The following is an 18,580-nucleotide window of genomic DNA, read 5'->3' as shown; positions in this document are numbered from 1 at the left end:
TTGAGAGCATTTTTCTGACCAAAATAATAGATCATTTTCGTTTTCATATCTCCCATGCTGTTATGAGTCATCTGTAATGTGGCATCGTGTAGCAGTAGTAAAAAATGAAAATGGATACACCAAATGCTGTAATATGCTTAAGAAAAGAGAATGTAGAAATTCCTCACTTCGTGCCAGATTATGTTTGTATTTAAATGTGGAACTTTGATTTAATTCACTATACTGGAGTCATTATGGTGTTATAAATGAAGTTATTTCAGTTTTCAAAAAAAAAAAAAAGCAGCTTTTTTGAGGAAATGAAGAACAAATATTTCCTTCCTTATTTAGGAATTACACTCAACACAGAGATACAGAGTTTTATAAATAAGTGTGTTGTTACATAGCTATGCAAAGGAACGTGGATGGGAAGACGTGACTGCTCAGGATTTAAGAAAGACTTCCCAAGATGAGTGGGCTGGTTACTAGTGAGATGTTTATTTGTTGCTGGAGTTATAGGTAGTGATGTAGGTTGAAGCTTTTTCCCTATATTCACATTTTCTGTGCTACAAGTACCTTCTTATTTCTCATGAAAAATGATTCTGTTTTAAAGAAGATGGTAGCAATTTATACATATGCCTGTATGAATATAACATTGAGTATTTTATTAGTGTGTGGCAGAAGAATAAAATGAATTACACTGAAAAATGAAACAAAACACCCTAGGGACCTAGTAAAAATTAGCTACTCTGTGAAGATTGAAGTATTGATGTTGGAAACCCAAGTGATAAGTCAAAGTGGCCTTTAAGATAGACTGTTAACTGATGGAGTTGTAGACATTAGTTCAGATTTCACTCTATTACTCAATTGCTACTTCAAATATTAATTCTGACCTAGTATTATTAGAAATATTAGAAAATAAGCAATCCATGTAATTCTGGTCATTTATGCCACAGGGAAAACAGAAGTAAATAGCCACATCAATTGCTATGTTATCAAAAGTATCTAAATATGTTTGTGTTAGTTTATGGCATTTATCATCACCAGAACAAAGACAGAAGAACTGGCAATCAGTGCTGCTTCTTTGATTTGATGACTTGATCCTCAGGGGGAGTGGAAAGGCTACTTCAAGGACCTAAGTCCAAAATTTAGGTCCTCAGAGTCCGGTCAGCCACTGCTCCTGCCTTGAAACCCCCAGGCATTTATTTTTGGCATGAAAATCTATTGGTCAATCCAAGGCCTTTTTGCAGGCATGTGTAGAAATATTCCACTCTTGATAAGCAAGTATCTTGGTATCTGTCTTATATCTAAACCTATGGCTTAACGGCTTATATCTAAGGCTTATATCTAAGCTCCTAAGAAGGCTTAGATATAAATTAGGTATTTCTACAGTCATCTCACATCTTGGGCTAAGTCCATTTGGAAGGATCATGAGGGAATATAATTCAACTTTCAAATGAGTGCCCTAACCAGCAAGTCCAAGGATTTTGTAAGGCGGTAGTTACATGTACCAAAGCACCAACTATGCTTGTTACTTCGTATTCATAATCATTTCATAATCATTTTTATATTTTAATCTTATTATCTCAAAACGGTCTGAGTTAGTTCTGATTCTGTTTTGCTTGATAAAGAAATTTTGCACCCCAGAGACATAAAAGAATTGACATCTTTGTCCATTTTACTTTCTTTCAGGAATTAAGTTGGGAAGCTGCAGAGCATTAAAGTGATGCATTCAATGTGTGGTTGCAACCTATGTGCAGAACATTTTATCTGAAACTCTTACGTGGCCCAAACTTTTTGACTTCCAAGGTGGAAGGGGTAGATTCTCGAATACTCCTGTGCCTACAAAATAACCAAAAATGAAGGAGGACAATTGTTTACATGCCGCTCTTATCTGCCTGGGCATGCTGTATTACAGCCATGCCATAACTACAGAAAAACTGAACCACACAAGGCCATCACTTCATGGTCACCATGAAAAAGGAAAAGAAGGACAGATTCTTCATCGTTCAAAAAGAGGCTGGGTGTGGAATCAGTTCTTTGTTATAGAAGAGTACACGGGACCAGATCCTGTACTAGTGGGAAGGGTAAGAATTTGTTTTTCATTCACTGATTAATAATCATTAATTAATATTATTATTTTGTGAGTTGTTCTTTTTCCTGCCATTGCTTTTCTGTTGCATTAGCTCTTTCTTCAGCAGCTAATTATTTACCTAAAATTAATCACGTTATTGTAGTTCAATTAAGGAGCTAATCAAAAACTACCTAAGTGAATACAAGTTTTTTTTTGTTGACCTCAGCAGTGTTTGAATGAATGTATATAGCTGTCATTTAAGACCATAGCAATGACTTGAACAACAGTATGTCCCAAGAATATCTAGTATCATTCTCTTTAAAATGAGTAATTAAAAGTGTAATGTCTAACCCAGCAGCTCAGTAAAAGTGTACAGCTCAAAAGATATCTCTTCATCCTTTCATTTTGAAGTTATCAGTAAAATTAAGTATACAAGGGGTAGGTATATATATAGTAGAAGATATATATCTGTGTGTGCTTATGTATATACACACATCCTGGACTGGTCTTTTTTTCTGTTACTATCTAACAGTAACTGATTACCTGTGTGTGTGTGTGTGTATGTGTATATATATATTTATTTTATTTTTTTTTAAAGGCATATTTACCAGTTTATAACAAGTCAGCTGAACTGTGCTGACTTAATGCCAACATGAAGAATGGAGAACTGGGTCGGTGACACCAAACACCATTCTGGGTATTCTTGTTTGAAAGATGGTTAAAAGCATACAATTTGTAGATGTAAACATAAAATCAATAAATCCATAATTTGGCTCAATATTTCCCTCATTCATCAAACTGAAGTGTACAATTGTGAAAGTAAGATAATTCAGTAAGGACTTGTTACGTTTTTTGTAACAAATAAGTTGCAATTAAAAGCTTGTTGTCAATCAGCAATTGGCTCATTTGTTACATCCCATCTGTCAATTAACTTTTTTTACACAGAATTCTACATTTTGCAGAATCTGATTAGTGTGAAAGGTACAAAATCTTTGTAAAAACTCTGTAAAGCTCTTTATTCTAACTTCATTTAAATAAGGATCCTGTTATGACTATCTTCTCACGTATTTTCTTCCTTAAATCTCAAAGCTCGAGTCTCAGTTGCACTCTGTGTGGTAGCATGCAACTCTATGCAGGCAGTGTCTAAATGCAGGGCAGATGTTCATAACATGGGCTCGTGTATGGATCATTGCCTAGTGTAAGACAAGATTTTAGAAAACTGTGAAATTATACTTATTTCATGGGTTTTTTTCCTTTTTTTTTTTTTTTTTTTTGTAAACACATAATATTTATGCTATCTTGTGAAAGTATATTTGTTTCTCTTTTTGTAGCTTCACTCAGATATTGATTCTGGAGATGGAAACATTAAATACATTCTCTCAGGTGAAGGAGCAGGCATCATTTTTGTTATTGATGACAAATCAGGGAACATCCATGCAACAAAGACACTGGACCGGGAGGAGAGAGCTCAGTACACTCTCACGGCACAAGCTGTAGACAGGAACACTAATAGACCTTTGGAACCACCCTCTGAATTTATTGTTAAAGTTCAAGATATAAATGACAACCCACCTGAGTTCCTTCATGAGAACTACCATGCCAATGTGCCAGAGAGATCAAATGTAGGTGAGTACTCATAAATGCACTTTTAGTCCCTGTTTTTTGAGGATGTTGCATTGTCAGTACTTCTTGGCTTAACATAATTCCTCTAGAATTTTGGGAGGTAAATTTTACTTCAAGCTCAGTCAGTGACTCAGTCAATTTATCTAATTTGCTGACCAAATCAAAACTTGTTCAGCTACTGTCATGGTTGAGGTGTCTTTAGATTGCTCCTAGAACACATCTGTTTCCTCCTAGGAAGGAGCATGAGGGTCCCCTAGAATTTATGGAGTGTGAATCCTCTGGGGTAAACATCAAGATCATTCCTTTGGCTGAGCTGTGTAGTAAAGCTAGGGAGTTATTGCCACGCTATTTATTCCATTTTTATGTCTTGTTTGAGCTTGTGTCTATCACAGAGATTTCTACAGCAATGATTTCTCTGACACTTTTTGAGGAAAATGTAAAAAGAAAACTTGTTTGGCTGTCTAATGACAAAAGGAATATAGTGCTATACACTGTTGAGGGGAAAAAAAAAAAAAGCATAATGATACAGAGTGACTGCTGACTTTTATACCTTCAGTGTTTAGAACATTAATCCACATCACATTTGGTGACAAATCTTTGTGGATTGTGTAAATTTATTCTGTCATGTATAAATTGCTAAATGAATTTTTTCATTTACCAAACCTGGAAAAAAAAAAAAAAAAAAGATGTAGCCGTACTGAAAGTATCTCTCCTTGGTTCTTACAGACACATTTGCTTCTGTTTGTATTTCCTCTGTCTTTGCTTTCCATCTTTAGGTACATCTGTTATTCAGGTAACAGCTTCCGATGCTGATGATCCTACGTATGGGAACAGTGCCAAACTGGTTTACAGTATTCTTGAAGGTCAGCCGTACTTCTCGGTGGAAGCTCAAACAGGTATTATTGACCAGTTTATTTGAGTAGGACCTCATAACTGGAATCCATTAAAATGAAGAATTAAATGTATTGACCAAGGCAGTACATGTGCTGGTGTGTTTGAGCAAAGCTTCCTTTGTTCTCTCTTGATGGTAGCTAAGCTGCTTAGCAGGTTGTTCCCCTGGCATTTGGTAGAACTTCTTGGTACACTACACTAGAAAGACGTTTCTATCTTTTGTGGTATGATATGGTATGATAGAAATAACAGTTTCTGTGCTGAACTGTAATTTTCTGGTGCAGCTCTTTGCTCAACTATTCTAAATATCTGGGCTAGTTTGCTTGCATAGTGTCATGCACAGCATAGAGGAAAGATAATCTGGAACATTATTGCAAATATTTCTGCATTTTAATGCATGTTAAAAAAACACTGTCCTGTTTTTCATGATGTGAACATGTGAAAATTCATATGTGACATATTTTCTTTGTATTTATAGGAATTATTCGAACTGCCCTTCCAAATATGGACAGAGAAGCTAAGGAAGAGTATCATGTTGTAATACAGGCAAAAGATATGGGAGGACACATGGGAGGCCTCTCAGGGACAACCAAAGTGACAATTACACTTACAGATGTCAATGACAATCCACCAAAGTTCCCACAAAGTAAGTAACAGAGTCCTTAATAACATATATTACTAATACCCATATTTGCATAGCATCAGACATTCAAAACTTCAAAAATCAGTAACTGATGGATTATCACAGCACACATAGGAATAGACAAATATTATTTACACATTTTTGCTAATAACATATAGAACTTCAGTATCTGGGTGATTTACTTTGTGTTGCAATGAGCCATTTTTTAATGTTAAAATTGGATTTCAAAGATTCCTAACTCTATACTTCATTTTTAACACTATTGGACCATGTTATATTAGAAATATACCTGTGATGTGATCAGGGAGACATAGTGTGGACTTCTCTGTTAATGGAAAAAGAAGTCTCATTTTCTGGGACAGTTCAAGCAACTCTGTACTAGAAGACGTACCTCCTCTGCAGCAGTTCTGGGCTAAGCTGGTTTACTGCCTTTCCCATTTTCATAATTACAGTGTGGATGTAAAAGACATTTAAAAATCAAAGTGTGTTTACTTCTCTGCTCAGACCATGAGAATATTAAGTAATTTTTGTGGGGAAATAGGAGGAGGTTAAACCAAAATTCCCACAAGTTTTATATAGGAACAGATTCTTCTGTTGTGGAGAGAGATCCAGTAAATTGTATTCTTATAGTGTGTGTGCAGCAGAAAGCAGTAAAGGTTACCCATGTTTGAAAGAAGTCTCCAAGTGGCCTAACCTCAAGCCTTTCAGTAATCCGTTTTGTTTATTGATGAAGATGAACAAAGGAAAGGAGATCTACTTTATGTTCTTACATAAGTTCTTACATTATGTCCAAGAGTCTTGCTTTTTGGGCCCTTGACAGAAGTGTTGTACAGCGTAACACCTCCTGATTATGTCCTTTCGGGTCTTTAACAGACCCTTGAATGAGCATCATTTTTTAATTACACGTAGCCTTTCATTTTCAGTGTTGATGCTTCATCCTTTACTTCTCTAAACACTCTCAGGGAATGATGCATGTCAGTAAGTATAAAAGTTATGACTGGAAGTTCCTTATGCTTTATATTTATCATGGCAATAAAACCAATTTGGTACAATTACATGTTGGAATTGATGGTTGACGTACATTGCTGGTGGTCAAATAAGTCTATTTCAATACCTTTGCTATTTATTTTTCATGTACAAAATTAGTCAGGGATGACATTAACAGATTCAGTCTTCCCAGTTGGGGGAAGTATATTAATGGACCCACACAGCTGTCCTACATCTCATCTCTGCATGGGATTGTTTTGGAGTGCAGCATATGCACCATCCTACCCCACCCTACTTCCCCTCTGAGCATCCGTACAACACTGATGCATCCTGGATGTGAACATGGCTCTCTGCCCATGCTGCAATTTCCTGGACCCTCAAGCCAGAGCTTAAATGACATAGCCAGTCCGTAAATGTAAAAATCTGTTAGCGTTTTCTACCGTTCTAACAGAAAAGTGTTAAATCCTTAAAAAAAAAAAAAAAAAAAAAAAAAAAGTCAGGTTCTACACATTTCACAACCATATCTTTTTAATCCAGTCATAACCTGGGACCCCGCTACATGGTATTTTTGCTCAGTAACCCCATCAAATTATGTATTTTTCTTATTTTTCTCAGCAAATTCTAGTCATTTTACCGAGTTTAAAAAACAAGAAATCTGTTTTGGGAGAATATTTAAATCAGTGTTCAGAAATGTGAGCTATCAGTTATTTGACTTAATCATTTGCCCCTAATTTTAAAACCTTATTTGGGAGTGCTTTGTAACAAAACCAGGGTTTGACCGGTTTATATGAATAGCCAAATGCAAATTTTTTACTTTTTTTTTTTTTCTTTTTGTTTTGTTCATTGCTCAAACCCTTAATGAGTTATGTGCTTAAATTTTGGATTCTTTGTGACAGGAGTTAATGGCCTATTTCCATGACATGTGCCAATTGTTTTTATGGGTAATGAGCCAAGACCTGACTGGTGTAAGTCTCCGGATGTTCCTAGAGTGCTACTGTAGCAACAAAGAACAATTATGGAGAGGAGGATAAATCAGATTATTTTATTTTCTCGTGCTGTTTTGGTGTTTGTACTAATACTGATGAAATGGCAGAAAATGCTGACATAGATTTGTAGGTTTAGAACCAGGTTATGTTATGTGAATGCTGTGGTAGGTTGGGAAGCTCCAGGAAGCAATGGTCCCTAAAGGACAACTGCTGGTAAGAGATTTATCCAGAAAGAGTATTGGTCTCCTCTAGTGTCCTTAATACACAAAGAGAAATGTGTGGCACCACAACTATGGGATGTGTGGGGATGGTTTTCCCTTTTAAGTTTGATGAGGTAAAGCCTTTTTAAGTATGGAATCCTACACAAATTGGTATATATATGTATTCTCTGTTGTGGGGAACTGTTATAATCACTACAACAATGCATTCATACTCCAAATTAAAGTCATATAAAGCAGCAGTTTTATTCTTTAGGCAGTACAGCAGTCAGGTCTATCCAATTCATATTATGTAATTTGTAGCTACTGAATAAATTGGCAGAAACACTTCACAACTATAGAATTGAATGTCATACTGTGAGTTGTATGAAAAAATTTTCCTTCATTTTTTTTAGTAACACCTTTGATATGAATTATAACCTTGATGATGTCACAACAATTTCTTTATTCTGACTAATCAACTGTCTTTTTAACCCCTCCCAGAACAGATAGGTATACAGATGTTATGTAAAACATCAATGAAGAGGTAATTTTATATAGATTAGCAATGTGTTTTAAGATTTCACATATGCCTTCTCAGAGCTCTTTATACCATAACATTCCCTCAGGGAATTTCAAAGTGTAAAAAATTACTGTGGTTAGTTGGAATTTATAAGTTAAATGAGTAAATTTACAACTGGAGAGCAGACTGCATACTTAAGGCAAATGTCTTTTTTTTTTTTTTTTTTTTTTTTTTTTCCTGCCAGGTGTGTACCAGATGTCAGTGTCAGAAGCAGCTGTTCCTGGAGAGGAAGTAGGAAGGGTGAAGGCCAAAGATCCGGACATTGGAGAAAATGGCTTAGTAGCTTACAGCATCATTGATGGAGATGGAGTGGATATGTTTGAAATTACAACAGACTATGAGACTCAGGAAGGTGTTGTAAAGCTTAAGAAGGTGAGTAGTACTGTCCTTTCAAACCTACCAAAGTGCAGTATTCTTTGTTTCTGACAGAGTATGTGGTAGTAATGGGTTATCACCTAAGCTAAAATATCAGTAAATGCAATTTCACTTAATTTGTTTCTAAAGCTGTGATTAACTCTTAATATTCCATTTCCCCATTAGCTGAATTGGAATGGAAGAAAATAACCAAGAAGAGTTACATAAAAACTGTACAGTGGATTAATTGCACAAACTAAATGAATTCATAATAAAAAGTCACGGTAAAATACAATGCCATCAGCTTCATTGTTAATGAAGTTTTGCCTAGTGCTGATAAGTAGCAGACATTCACTGTTGCTTTATGTTCAGTCTGAACAGCCTCATGCCCTATAGTTTGAATTCCTCAGCTGTGCATTGTCCAAAATACTGTTCTGAAGGAGTCACAGGCTATGCCAAAAGCAGCAGAAACACTAAGGTGATTTCATACATCAATATGATTTTTAAAAGTGTTATTAAATTATAATTTAGAAATCATATAATATTATTTAAGCATTATTATTTTGCCCTTCATATCTTTTTATTCATCTCCTTTGGAGATATTCAAAAGTCAAACCAGAAGGCCAGGGCAACCTAACTTATAAGTTAGCCCTGCTCTGTAAATTGGGGCAGTCTCTCTGGAGGAGACCCAAAGATCTCCTCTAATCAAAATTATCCTGTGGTTCAATTACTGTACTTGTTCTAGAAGTGGGAATGTAGGTCATGTGCATTTTAAAATGTGGGCATACTGTCACTGCCTGCATTCACTTTATGTTGTTAGCCTACTTTGTGAATTGTGGTTGGCACCTGTTTCTCAGGTATTTAGAGGCACGATCATTTTGAGGTGACCAATGCTGCAACACTGCAGCCATTTCACGTTGATGACAATGCAGATATGCTGTGTCTTGGATCAGGCTCTCTAAAGGACCTAGCTGGCATTATTTCACCTCCACTTTGTAAAGTGACATGAGATCTAGGGATGGAAAGAACTACAGAAATCAAAGAACTGCAAGCCATCTTTGTATTTCCTCTACTACTTCAAAAAAATTAACTTCACTTTGTCCATATCCATATCTCTAAAGAGATATGGATAGTCCAAGGCTGACCCCTTTCCTATCCATTCCTCTTCCGTGCTATATGGAAGGCTGCACAAAGGACAGGGTAATTTCCCCAGTAAAGATGATTTCCTGAGAGATGCAGGAAGCAAAGAGCAAGACAAAGACTTGTCTTGATATTTTGAGTGCCTTCTTATGCTGCTCCATACATAGAATGTAGCTCCTTCTATTTCAGTCTTTTTGTTTTTAAATACACACATTTCAGTCCAAGCTTGTTGACAAATATGCTCACATTTGTTTTATGTTATTGAATACTAGGAGACTGTTGACTGCTTTTACACTAGTTTTGCTAACTCTGTTGAATGAATACGTTATTTTCTTGTTTCTCACAGCTCTTAGATTTTGAAACCAAAAAGTCCTACAGTCTGAAGGTAGAGGCAGCCAACGTACATATCGATCCGAAGTTCATCAGCAATGGACCATTCAAGGACACAGTAACAGTGAAGATTACAGTGGAAGATGCTGATGAACCACCTGTATTTTTAAAACCAAGTTATATTTTTGAAGTACAAGAAAATGCAGCATCTGGCACTGTGGTTGGAAAAGTACATGCCAAAGACCCTGATGCTGCAAACAGTGCTATAAGGTATGCTTCATTAGAGCAGGCTGTTTCTTTGTAAGCATGGTAAGCTTTTAGTATTGTTATACAAATTATTAAGATAGCATAATAGACCTCAGACAGTAAGATTCCTAATTTACATAGAATATTACTAAGTGTAACCATACAGCATTGCTTTTATGCCTTATTCCATAAGGTACTCTTTTCTCAAAGTCTGTATCAGAAAGTCCTGTAAGTGTACCACAGCTGTGTCTACCTAAAATATACCTGAGGACATCTGAATTAGATTCTATTCTATATCTTATCCTTCTTAAAAATATCTTATTTTATTATCACAGCATCTTTTTCTCAAAAGATAGGAGTCCGTACAGTGCCTTACAGACTATTATAGATAAATGCAAAGCATTAATTTCTACTGAAAACCACGTATACACACCTACTTTCTGCAGTTATATTGGATAGTCTTCTATTAGGGTACTTTTTTTTTTGTCATGTTCACAGTGTAACTTAAATTATAAAACACCATTTTATGGGTATAGTTAACATTTTGGAGAATTGCATGGTAAAGATGAAAATCAGAGGTGCATAAAACTGTGGACATGTGTAGGTAATAGATAATATTTAATAAGCTAGTATGATCGACTAACATTTTGAATAATCCAAAGATCAGAAGACTTTAAAGATCTTTGTCATTAATATGAAACAGATAAAAACATAAATATATCTGTAGATATTGTAATCGTATTTTGTAAGAGAAGAATGTAAAAAAAAAAAAAAATCAGGGGGTTTTAATATAGAGACTTCAAAGAACAACAATTTTCACTTACTACTAGCATCCTGACAATATTTTTTCTAAATGTAGAATTGAACCTAGTGAACATCCTTTTAAAAGAACCATTTATCATTACATTCAAAATAATATTAAGGGTACTGCTTACAGTTATTTAAAAATCATAATGTTTTTTTTTTAAAAAAAAAAAAAGGATACATGAAACTGCTAAATCTTTTTTTACCTAATTACCGACTTTCAATCTTTAGGTATTCAATTGATCGTCACACTGACCTTGAAAGATATTTTACTATTAATGCAGATGATGGCAACATCAAGACAATAAAAGCTTTGGATAGGGAAGAAATTGCTTGGCATAATATCTCTGTCTTTGCAGTTGAAGTTCGTAAGTATTTCACTGAATTATTTTGTTATCAATTTTATAAATTCTGTTGTCTTCCAATTGACTCAAATTGGTATGTTGCAGTAAATCCTAACAGAAATACCTTAGCCTATTTCTTTCTCACTTGCATACAATTAATACAGTTTTTGCTATGATTTTGTTAGTTTTGAGGGATCCTCCTGCTTCCATTTCATTCTGGTTTTGTTTACACCATAGACAAACAACACCAGGAAGCCAAAGTTCCGGTTGCAATTAAGGTTGTTGATGTCAATGACAATGCCCCCAAATTTGCGGCAGCCTATGAAGCGTTTGTCTGTGAGAATGCTCGAAGCAATCAGGTAAGCCTGTGTGCTCCACCTTCACCACATTTGAATTTCTTACTGTAGGTTGTTAGCCCAGTTCTGTGTTGAAAGCTTGAATAAATTGCAGCAACTGAACATTTATTTTAAAATTTTGTACAAAATGACTAAAGCACTCATCCTGTGTGTACTTTTCCTGTGGTTTTATTTTGTATTGCTATCAACAGATAGCAATAGAGTGCTTTGTGTATTGAATATGAATGATGTTGGCTGTAAGTACCCACCAGTACATGGGCAACAGAGCTGGTTGGGAACAACTTTCTCAGTTGTGAGCTTGGTTTGGATATTAAGAAATATTCAGCATCTTACAAGAAGAACGACAGTACAGTGCTTGTATGGTGTAGTTTACAGATTTATCCCTGAACAATCTGCGAGGAAAAGGGAGAGCATCAGGTGGAAATAAAGCACTATACACTACCTGCACTTTTTGATTTGGTGTAGCAGTTTGGAAGAGACATTGTGAGCTGCTGAATTTTCTGCAAAATGTTATTTAGCCTACTAAGTTATCATTAGCACAGGTCTGTATATAAGAATGTATATCTAGGTGTATCTATACTTTTACACCTATAATCCTGTGTTGATTAAATGTAAAATAAAGATTGCCTTTCTAGCTTTGAGTCTGCAATATGTTTATAATTGCATACATTTGTTGAGATATATTGGTGTTTTCAGCTATTTCCTCTGACTTTGTAATTCTTTGTATTCGAATGATTTCTCAGAATGCTGTCTATATGTGATGTATCCAGAGAAGGAGCTGTTTGCTTACAAACTACTTTTCTTTTACAGCAATTTATTACAATTAGTGCTGATGACAAGGATGACTCGGCCAATGGACCAAGATTTATCTTCAGTTTACCACCTGAAATTATTCATAATCCAAATTTTACACTCAGAGACAACAGAGGTTTGTATGAAGGTTCCCTCTATAATAGTGTCCAAAGAAATGACAAAAGAAAACTAATGGCCAACTTAATGTCATGCAACAGCATTTTCATTAATTTTGACAGAGTGCCTGTTTTCTAGAGATTTAGGGGAGGAAGGCAGAAAAAATGCAGCTGAAATACAGGAATGTTCTTGGAGTAGTGTAATGCTTATTAACCTTATTTTCTTGAATACATATTTAAAATTACATAATACCCTACATGAAAATCCACTGCCATTTTATCACCCAGGAAGAGGATAAAAAACATTGAGAAAAATGTTCAGTAAATTTAATTAGCAGGTCTCCTTGATTTAAACAAAACTACTTCCTAATCTAAAATTAGTGAGGGAAGGATAAATTATTATGTTGCTTGTATTTTTTACGTAAATCTGTTTGCTGGTTTTTGGATGTCAGGAGACATGGACTAGGGTCCTAGTGGAAAGAAGTCACTGTGAAACTAAACCTTTGTAGGAAATTTCTGTTGTGAAACAGAAATCCAGGGCGGGTATATCGCAGTGTATGGGTATCCCGGTCCCTTTGCCAATTTTCTCTTAATGAAATACAATACAGTCTTGCAGTCAGAATGAGCATCATAAGAGGTAAGAAATTTTAGTAACAAAACAAACAAGCATAGATGAAAGCTAAAATTTATTAGATATTCTAACATTATAACATCATTGAACCTGACTTACCAAATGTTGAGGAATCGGGTGGGGCGGGGGGAGGAATACAGATTCAGCCATTATAAATATTTATTCTGTTTATTTAGTGATAATCAGTATGGCATTTATGTTCAATGTTCATTTGTTGTTTTCCTGTACAGGGAAAAAAAAAAAAAATACAGTTTCAGCTTCTAAAGAACTGGTTTTAAATAGCAAGCTTTAATGTGTGAAGGAAACAACTGTTTTCTGAAATGTAGAACTCAGTTGAACTGGTTTAAATAATGATTTATTGTAGATTGACAGAAGTACAAAAGGCAACATAATCCAGATACATAATTTCAGTAACAACTTTTTTTCTCTCAAATGTTAAGTTGTGGTATGCTTTCTATCGCCATCAACATCTGAAGTGAGGGCAATTATCATCAGAATTCCTAAACAAAAGTTCCATAATTCTTGAAGGATCAAAGTAATATTGTTGCCTAGTACTTGACACTTGTACATACATAAGCAATTCATAGAGGATCCAGTGGAGAGAGTATATTTATTCTCTTTGAAGTAAGAAAAACACCATTTTTGAAAATTTGATGAATGTATTTTAGAGAGAAGTAAATAGAAATGAATTCTTTGCTTGAGACCCTGAGGTCAAATTTCTCCTTACAAGATATTTTCTGGTCAACATACTAAATTGAAAATGGATTAGATTGTATAATCTAACAGAGAATGTGTAAATCAGAATTGAGATGCTTTGATACAGTTGCCGGCAAATGGTCTTATGGTGCCTGACTCCAGCCAATTCGATTAATCTTTCATTTCCATATTCAGCAGATTCTCTCTTTCTCTCTCTCTTTCTATCTTTCTCTCTTTCTCTCTTTCTCTCTCTCATGACAAAGCCCAGATAAAACTGTTTAGTGATAGAAATGATGATGTCCATCAAATGTAGTGACTGGACCTAGATATCTGAAAAGGTTATTTCAACAAGTCAGTATTTAAGGGTTGAATCTTCCTGTACAAATTTTTGTTTAGAAAATAAATAGTGTAGTGCAATCCATCCGTTTACATCCTGTTTTTTCTATCATTTTTGTACAATCCTTACTGCAGTCATGTTGCTAATTTAACTATTTCTGTGTTGTTTCATTTAAAAAAAAAAAAGTTATGATATTGTAGAGAGTTAAAATTCTGTTTACTTCCATATAAAGAACTTCTCAGAAACAGTGTGCTATCGTTGGCAAGTCAAATAATTTACATGATCATTTAAAGTTTCTTTTTCATTTGTAAATCTGAGCAGTCTATATACCATGCCACTGCTTTCAGAGGGAATTACTAGTTTCAGAGAAAAATGGCTTTATTAACTGTGGAGAACAGTTAATGAAAACTCCAATGTTTGGGTCTATTACAAAACTTTAAAGTGAATACAGTCCTATAATTATCATTTAATAGAGTTTCTTTCTACCAACTCCTAAAAGTAATCACATATTGCAGTAATCCAAAAAAGTAATCACATTCTACATCCTATTAATAGCCTACTGTGTTACCAAGTTTTTCAGCTGAGACTATCTTCAGTAGAAAGCATGAGATAATGGCTTATCACATGCTGTGATAAAACACCGAATTACTTTTGCGCTGTTTACTTACATTATACCACATAAGTAAACAGCACTGTGTTTGCCCAGGCTCTGTTCAATTTTACTCCTATTGAAGTCAGAGCTTCAAAAGAGCAGCGGAGGCTCATAGCACTTCACCACAGAGAGATGGATTTTTAGCAGATGGATTTCCTGCTTTAAATCCTGCCCTGTCTGTCCTAAACTGAAACGCCCTTTACTTGGGCTCACCTTGTGTGGAGGCCAGGCACAAAGCCAATACTGCTGGAAGTATTGCAACCACCTCGCTTTTGCATGCTGCACAAGGATGCATCATACCACACTGGCAAAAGTGAGGTGTAGTGATGTTTTCAAATATGCAAGACAGAGCTCTATGAAGACTGAAATTAAGTTCATGAGTCCACTAAAATCAGTGACAATAATAGCTGGAAAAATGAGAGCATGTGTATTTTCTGGATGGTGTTGAGACAGATATTTTCTTCTTTCTGTCTTTGTGTTCTTCAAGACTGCCAGTCAAGTAGTTCCCATACGTGTTAAGTAATAGTTTTAAGTTGGTATTGACATTTAACTTCTGTTTCTTGACTTAAAAAAAAATATGCCATTATACCTGGATTATAGTTATACTCCTGGGACTTGAAAATGATGAAAAAGCAAGGATGAGAATATTAGCTAGGATTATATGTTATCTTTTATCTAGGTAAAAGAGTTTTATTTTCTCTTGTGGATATTATGTTCTTTCTAAATGTGAGAAGTGAACATACACAGAAAAGAAATTAAATGACGTGTTAGTCCTTTTTAATTTTTAGCCAGGAATATTGATTGGATTTTACTTTTAAAAATATATGTATATATTAACTTAGAAATCACCTCAACTTAAACCAGATAAATGACCCATTGGATCACATTCAGCTTTAGTATAACATAATTGGCCACACTGTATAATAACTGAGTAATTTTCCATCCTTTTCTTATTTCTAGTAGGAATACTATTTAAGCTATTAATAATATTTACCAAAATTCAGGAAACATGCAATATGATATAAAAAATGTGTAACCAAGAAACTAAATATACTAATACTTGATATGGCTTATATTTCCTTCCAGTTTGCCTTTACAGTCTCTCGGCAGTTGTATCTCAGTCCTCTAGTGATGTTCATATATTTTGGCACAAGAGTTGTCTGTCCTGCTGCACTCTAATTTAATAGAGCAGATCTTTGTTCTCAGGTTGATGAAATGAATTATTAAATGCATTTTAGAAAACCCTTTGGATTAATTTGATGCTGTATCAATGTATGTTTGTTCAGGTGTTTGTTGTTAGGTTAATAGGTATCAGATATTACACTTCTATTTATATAAAATTATCATGAGCCCATTAACTTACAGTCCAAAAATAAGACTATCAGATAAACACTAAAATCCTTTCAAAAAATTGTGCCAGAAAACCTAGCTCAGGAAATGTTGCATGTAAACATTTAGAGGGGTAGAATGACTTTGAAAGGAGACAAAGGGCACATAGAAAAAACAGAAGTGATATTGGGAGGTGAATTAATTCTGCATGTATCAAATGTATCTAAGACAGTCCTAAAAAAATTCATCCTATTCTGGTGTGATCTGCAAAATTTTCTAGTGTGGAGAGTCTCAATAAACAGGACCCTAGTACAAGCATCCTTCTCATCCCATAAATTGATCTGTGTCCATCAAGTCTGGGGACTGTTTCAGACCTTCTCCTACATCAGGGGTACTGTCTGCAAGGGTGATTAAGGCAAGAGCACTTCACTTTTGGTATAATTTATTCACAGATTTTCATGGAAAATGATTAGATCATTAAAAGAGGTTTTATGGTTTGCATTATTAAATTCTTGAATTTATGCTGACTCTTCAACAGGAAAATGATTAATCTTTTGCAGTACCCCAAGGCAGCAATAAAATGGAAGAGAATAGCCCTCTGTTAGTAGATAAAAGGGCCATTCTATTCTCTTTTTTTCTTTTCATTATATAGTGAAAAGCAAAGAACTTTCTTAAAACAGAAAAGGTTGTGTGAATTAAATTCTCGTCATAAACTAGTTTTTGAAGGTCTGAAAACGACAGATGTGGTTGTTTTGTTTTACTTACTTCGGGATGTTTACAATTTTATAAACTTTGATTCAGTCTGAGAACTGAGAAACAAGAAGCACAAATAAAGCAATGCTGTTCATGCTTCCTTGTCTTTGTCTGTCAAGGTTGGGAGCAGGAAGCCCTAGCCATCTCATCCCAGTGTTTCACGTCACACACTTCCCTTTCAAATGCTTTTGCCCCAGGACTATCCAAAACAGCTTTCTGTGCTGAGATGGATGCTTGGTTTTGATGCCCTGGACCAGGAAGCCCAAGGCAGGCAACTGCTCAGTGATAACAAATGGAAATGGTGTTAGACAGGCACCATAACTCAGTACATGGCCACATAATTCATAATGTGTCCCGACAGCCTGTGCATGTATGATCGAGCTGTCTGAATTCTGGTTTGGAGGAGTTTGGGTGAAAAACTGGTTTTGCCAAAATGCTGCTTGCTTCAGTGCATCTTACTGAAAGAGATGAACATTGAGGCTCTGATCTGCTAATACACAGTAAGTGTTGGATTTGTGTTTTGGTGGGAGTCTCATTCACACCGGCCATGTCGGTGTTTTCCATTCCTGCAGGTCTGACACCAAGAGCAATAGGTCAATAGGGGGATTCATTTTCTTCCCCTATGCTACAGGCTTTAATTTTCAAAATTGCTTATACCAAGCAATACCAAGGCCCAGTTATTCTAACGGTTGTTGAAGTATTGTGACTTTCCCAGAAAGTTGCTGGGGTGCAAAAAATATTGTCATTTTCCGTGATAACGGTTTGCAGGGTAGGATTTCGGTGACATATGCACTGTTTAGTATTTATGGTTAATGTGTTACATTGCCTTAGCTGGTATATCTAATATTCAAGTGTTTATATGATGTCTGTTTTATAATAAACATAAACATTATGAGTCGTATAATCACTGCTTTGTTTACTGTTAGCATATTCCCTTTTGGTGTTTAAGTAATTGGTGAACTTGCACATGAAGGATGCTAAGATACTTTGAAAAGAGAACAATACATGTTAAAAAGTACTAACCAAGAGAGACAGTTTTTGTGTTCCTTGTGTTACCCTCATCACCCTTAAAATTGGGGGGGTATGGATGAAACAAAATACTGTAATTGCTTTGGGGTCATTAGGAAGGTGATACTTTGTTCATGTTGTTTTTACATTCTAAAATGTTAAAAAAATAAAAAAAAAAAATAATAATCAGGGCCACTGTGGCAAAATATATTTTTTCCATATTTGCTAAGATGAAAACTTTGAGGAAAAAATGATAATGACCATCTCCCTTCTTTAAACAGATAACACAGCAAGTGTTCTTGTTAGACGTGAAGGATTTAGTCGCCAAAAGCAAGATTTATACCTTCTTCCCATTGTAATAAGTGATGGTGGACTCCCCCCTATGAGCAGCACCAACACCCTCACCATTCGAGTCTGCGGCTGCGACAGCAATGGCTCCTTGCTCTCCTGTAATGCCGAAGCCTACATCCTCAATGCTGGATTGAGCACGGGAGCTTTAATCGCCATTCTCGCTTGCATTGTGATTTTGTTAGGTAAAAAAGTTCTATACTTACTTTTCTTCTATACTTGTTTGTATTAAAAAACAAAACAAAACAAAAACACAAAAACACCAAAAGCAAAAAAAAAACGTTGGCTCCAAGATGGAGAAGTCAATCTTAATTTCTTAGCATTTATTTTTACAGGTGGCACTAATCTGGCAGGCTGAAACACAATATATGATAACTGCAATAG

At 35.2% G+C, this 18,580-nt stretch overlaps 1 protein-coding gene and 1 long non-coding RNA gene across 17 annotated transcripts in view; one reads left to right on the top strand and one right to left on the bottom strand.

Annotated features, from left to right (window-relative positions):
* Window positions 1–18,580, top strand: part of CDH11 (cadherin 11) — a 464,760-nt gene that overhangs the window by 442,432 nt on the left and 3,748 nt on the right. For all 10 annotated transcript variants that reach the window (XM_084533758.1, XM_084533751.1, XM_084533754.1 and 7 more), the window contains 10 exons: window positions 1,669–2,063; window positions 3,382–3,676; window positions 4,450–4,569; window positions 5,043–5,210; window positions 8,145–8,332; window positions 9,801–10,054; window positions 11,066–11,202; window positions 11,416–11,537; window positions 12,345–12,462; window positions 18,130–18,381. In XM_084533758.1, coding sequence (XP_084389884.1) covers window positions 1,836–2,063; window positions 3,382–3,676; window positions 4,450–4,569; window positions 5,043–5,210; window positions 8,145–8,332; window positions 9,801–10,054; window positions 11,066–11,202; window positions 11,416–11,537; window positions 12,345–12,462; window positions 18,130–18,381 — 1,882 coding nt within the window. In that variant the 5' untranslated portion in view covers window positions 1,669–1,835. The remainder of the gene's footprint in view (window positions 1–1,668; window positions 2,064–3,381; window positions 3,677–4,449; window positions 4,570–5,042; window positions 5,211–8,144; window positions 8,333–9,800; window positions 10,055–11,065; window positions 11,203–11,415; window positions 11,538–12,344; window positions 12,463–18,129; window positions 18,382–18,580) is intronic.
* The window catches only part of LOC311443514, a 118,223-nt gene continuing 112,754 nt past the window's right edge, over window positions 13,112–18,580 (bottom strand). For all 7 annotated transcript variants that reach the window (XR_014697297.1, XR_014697298.1, XR_014697299.1 and 4 more), the window contains one exon: window positions 13,112–13,295. This is a non-coding gene — a long non-coding RNA (uncharacterized lncRNA). The remainder of the gene's footprint in view (window positions 13,296–18,580) is intronic.

The sequence above is a fragment of the Aythya ferina genome, assembly GCF_964211825.1.
Source record: "Aythya ferina genome assembly, chromosome: 12".
NCBI classification, from domain to species: Eukaryota; Metazoa; Chordata; class Aves; order Anseriformes; family Anatidae; genus Aythya; species Aythya ferina.
Note: the sequence above shows the minus strand (reverse complement) of the source record. Positions and strands in the feature narration are given on the sequence as shown.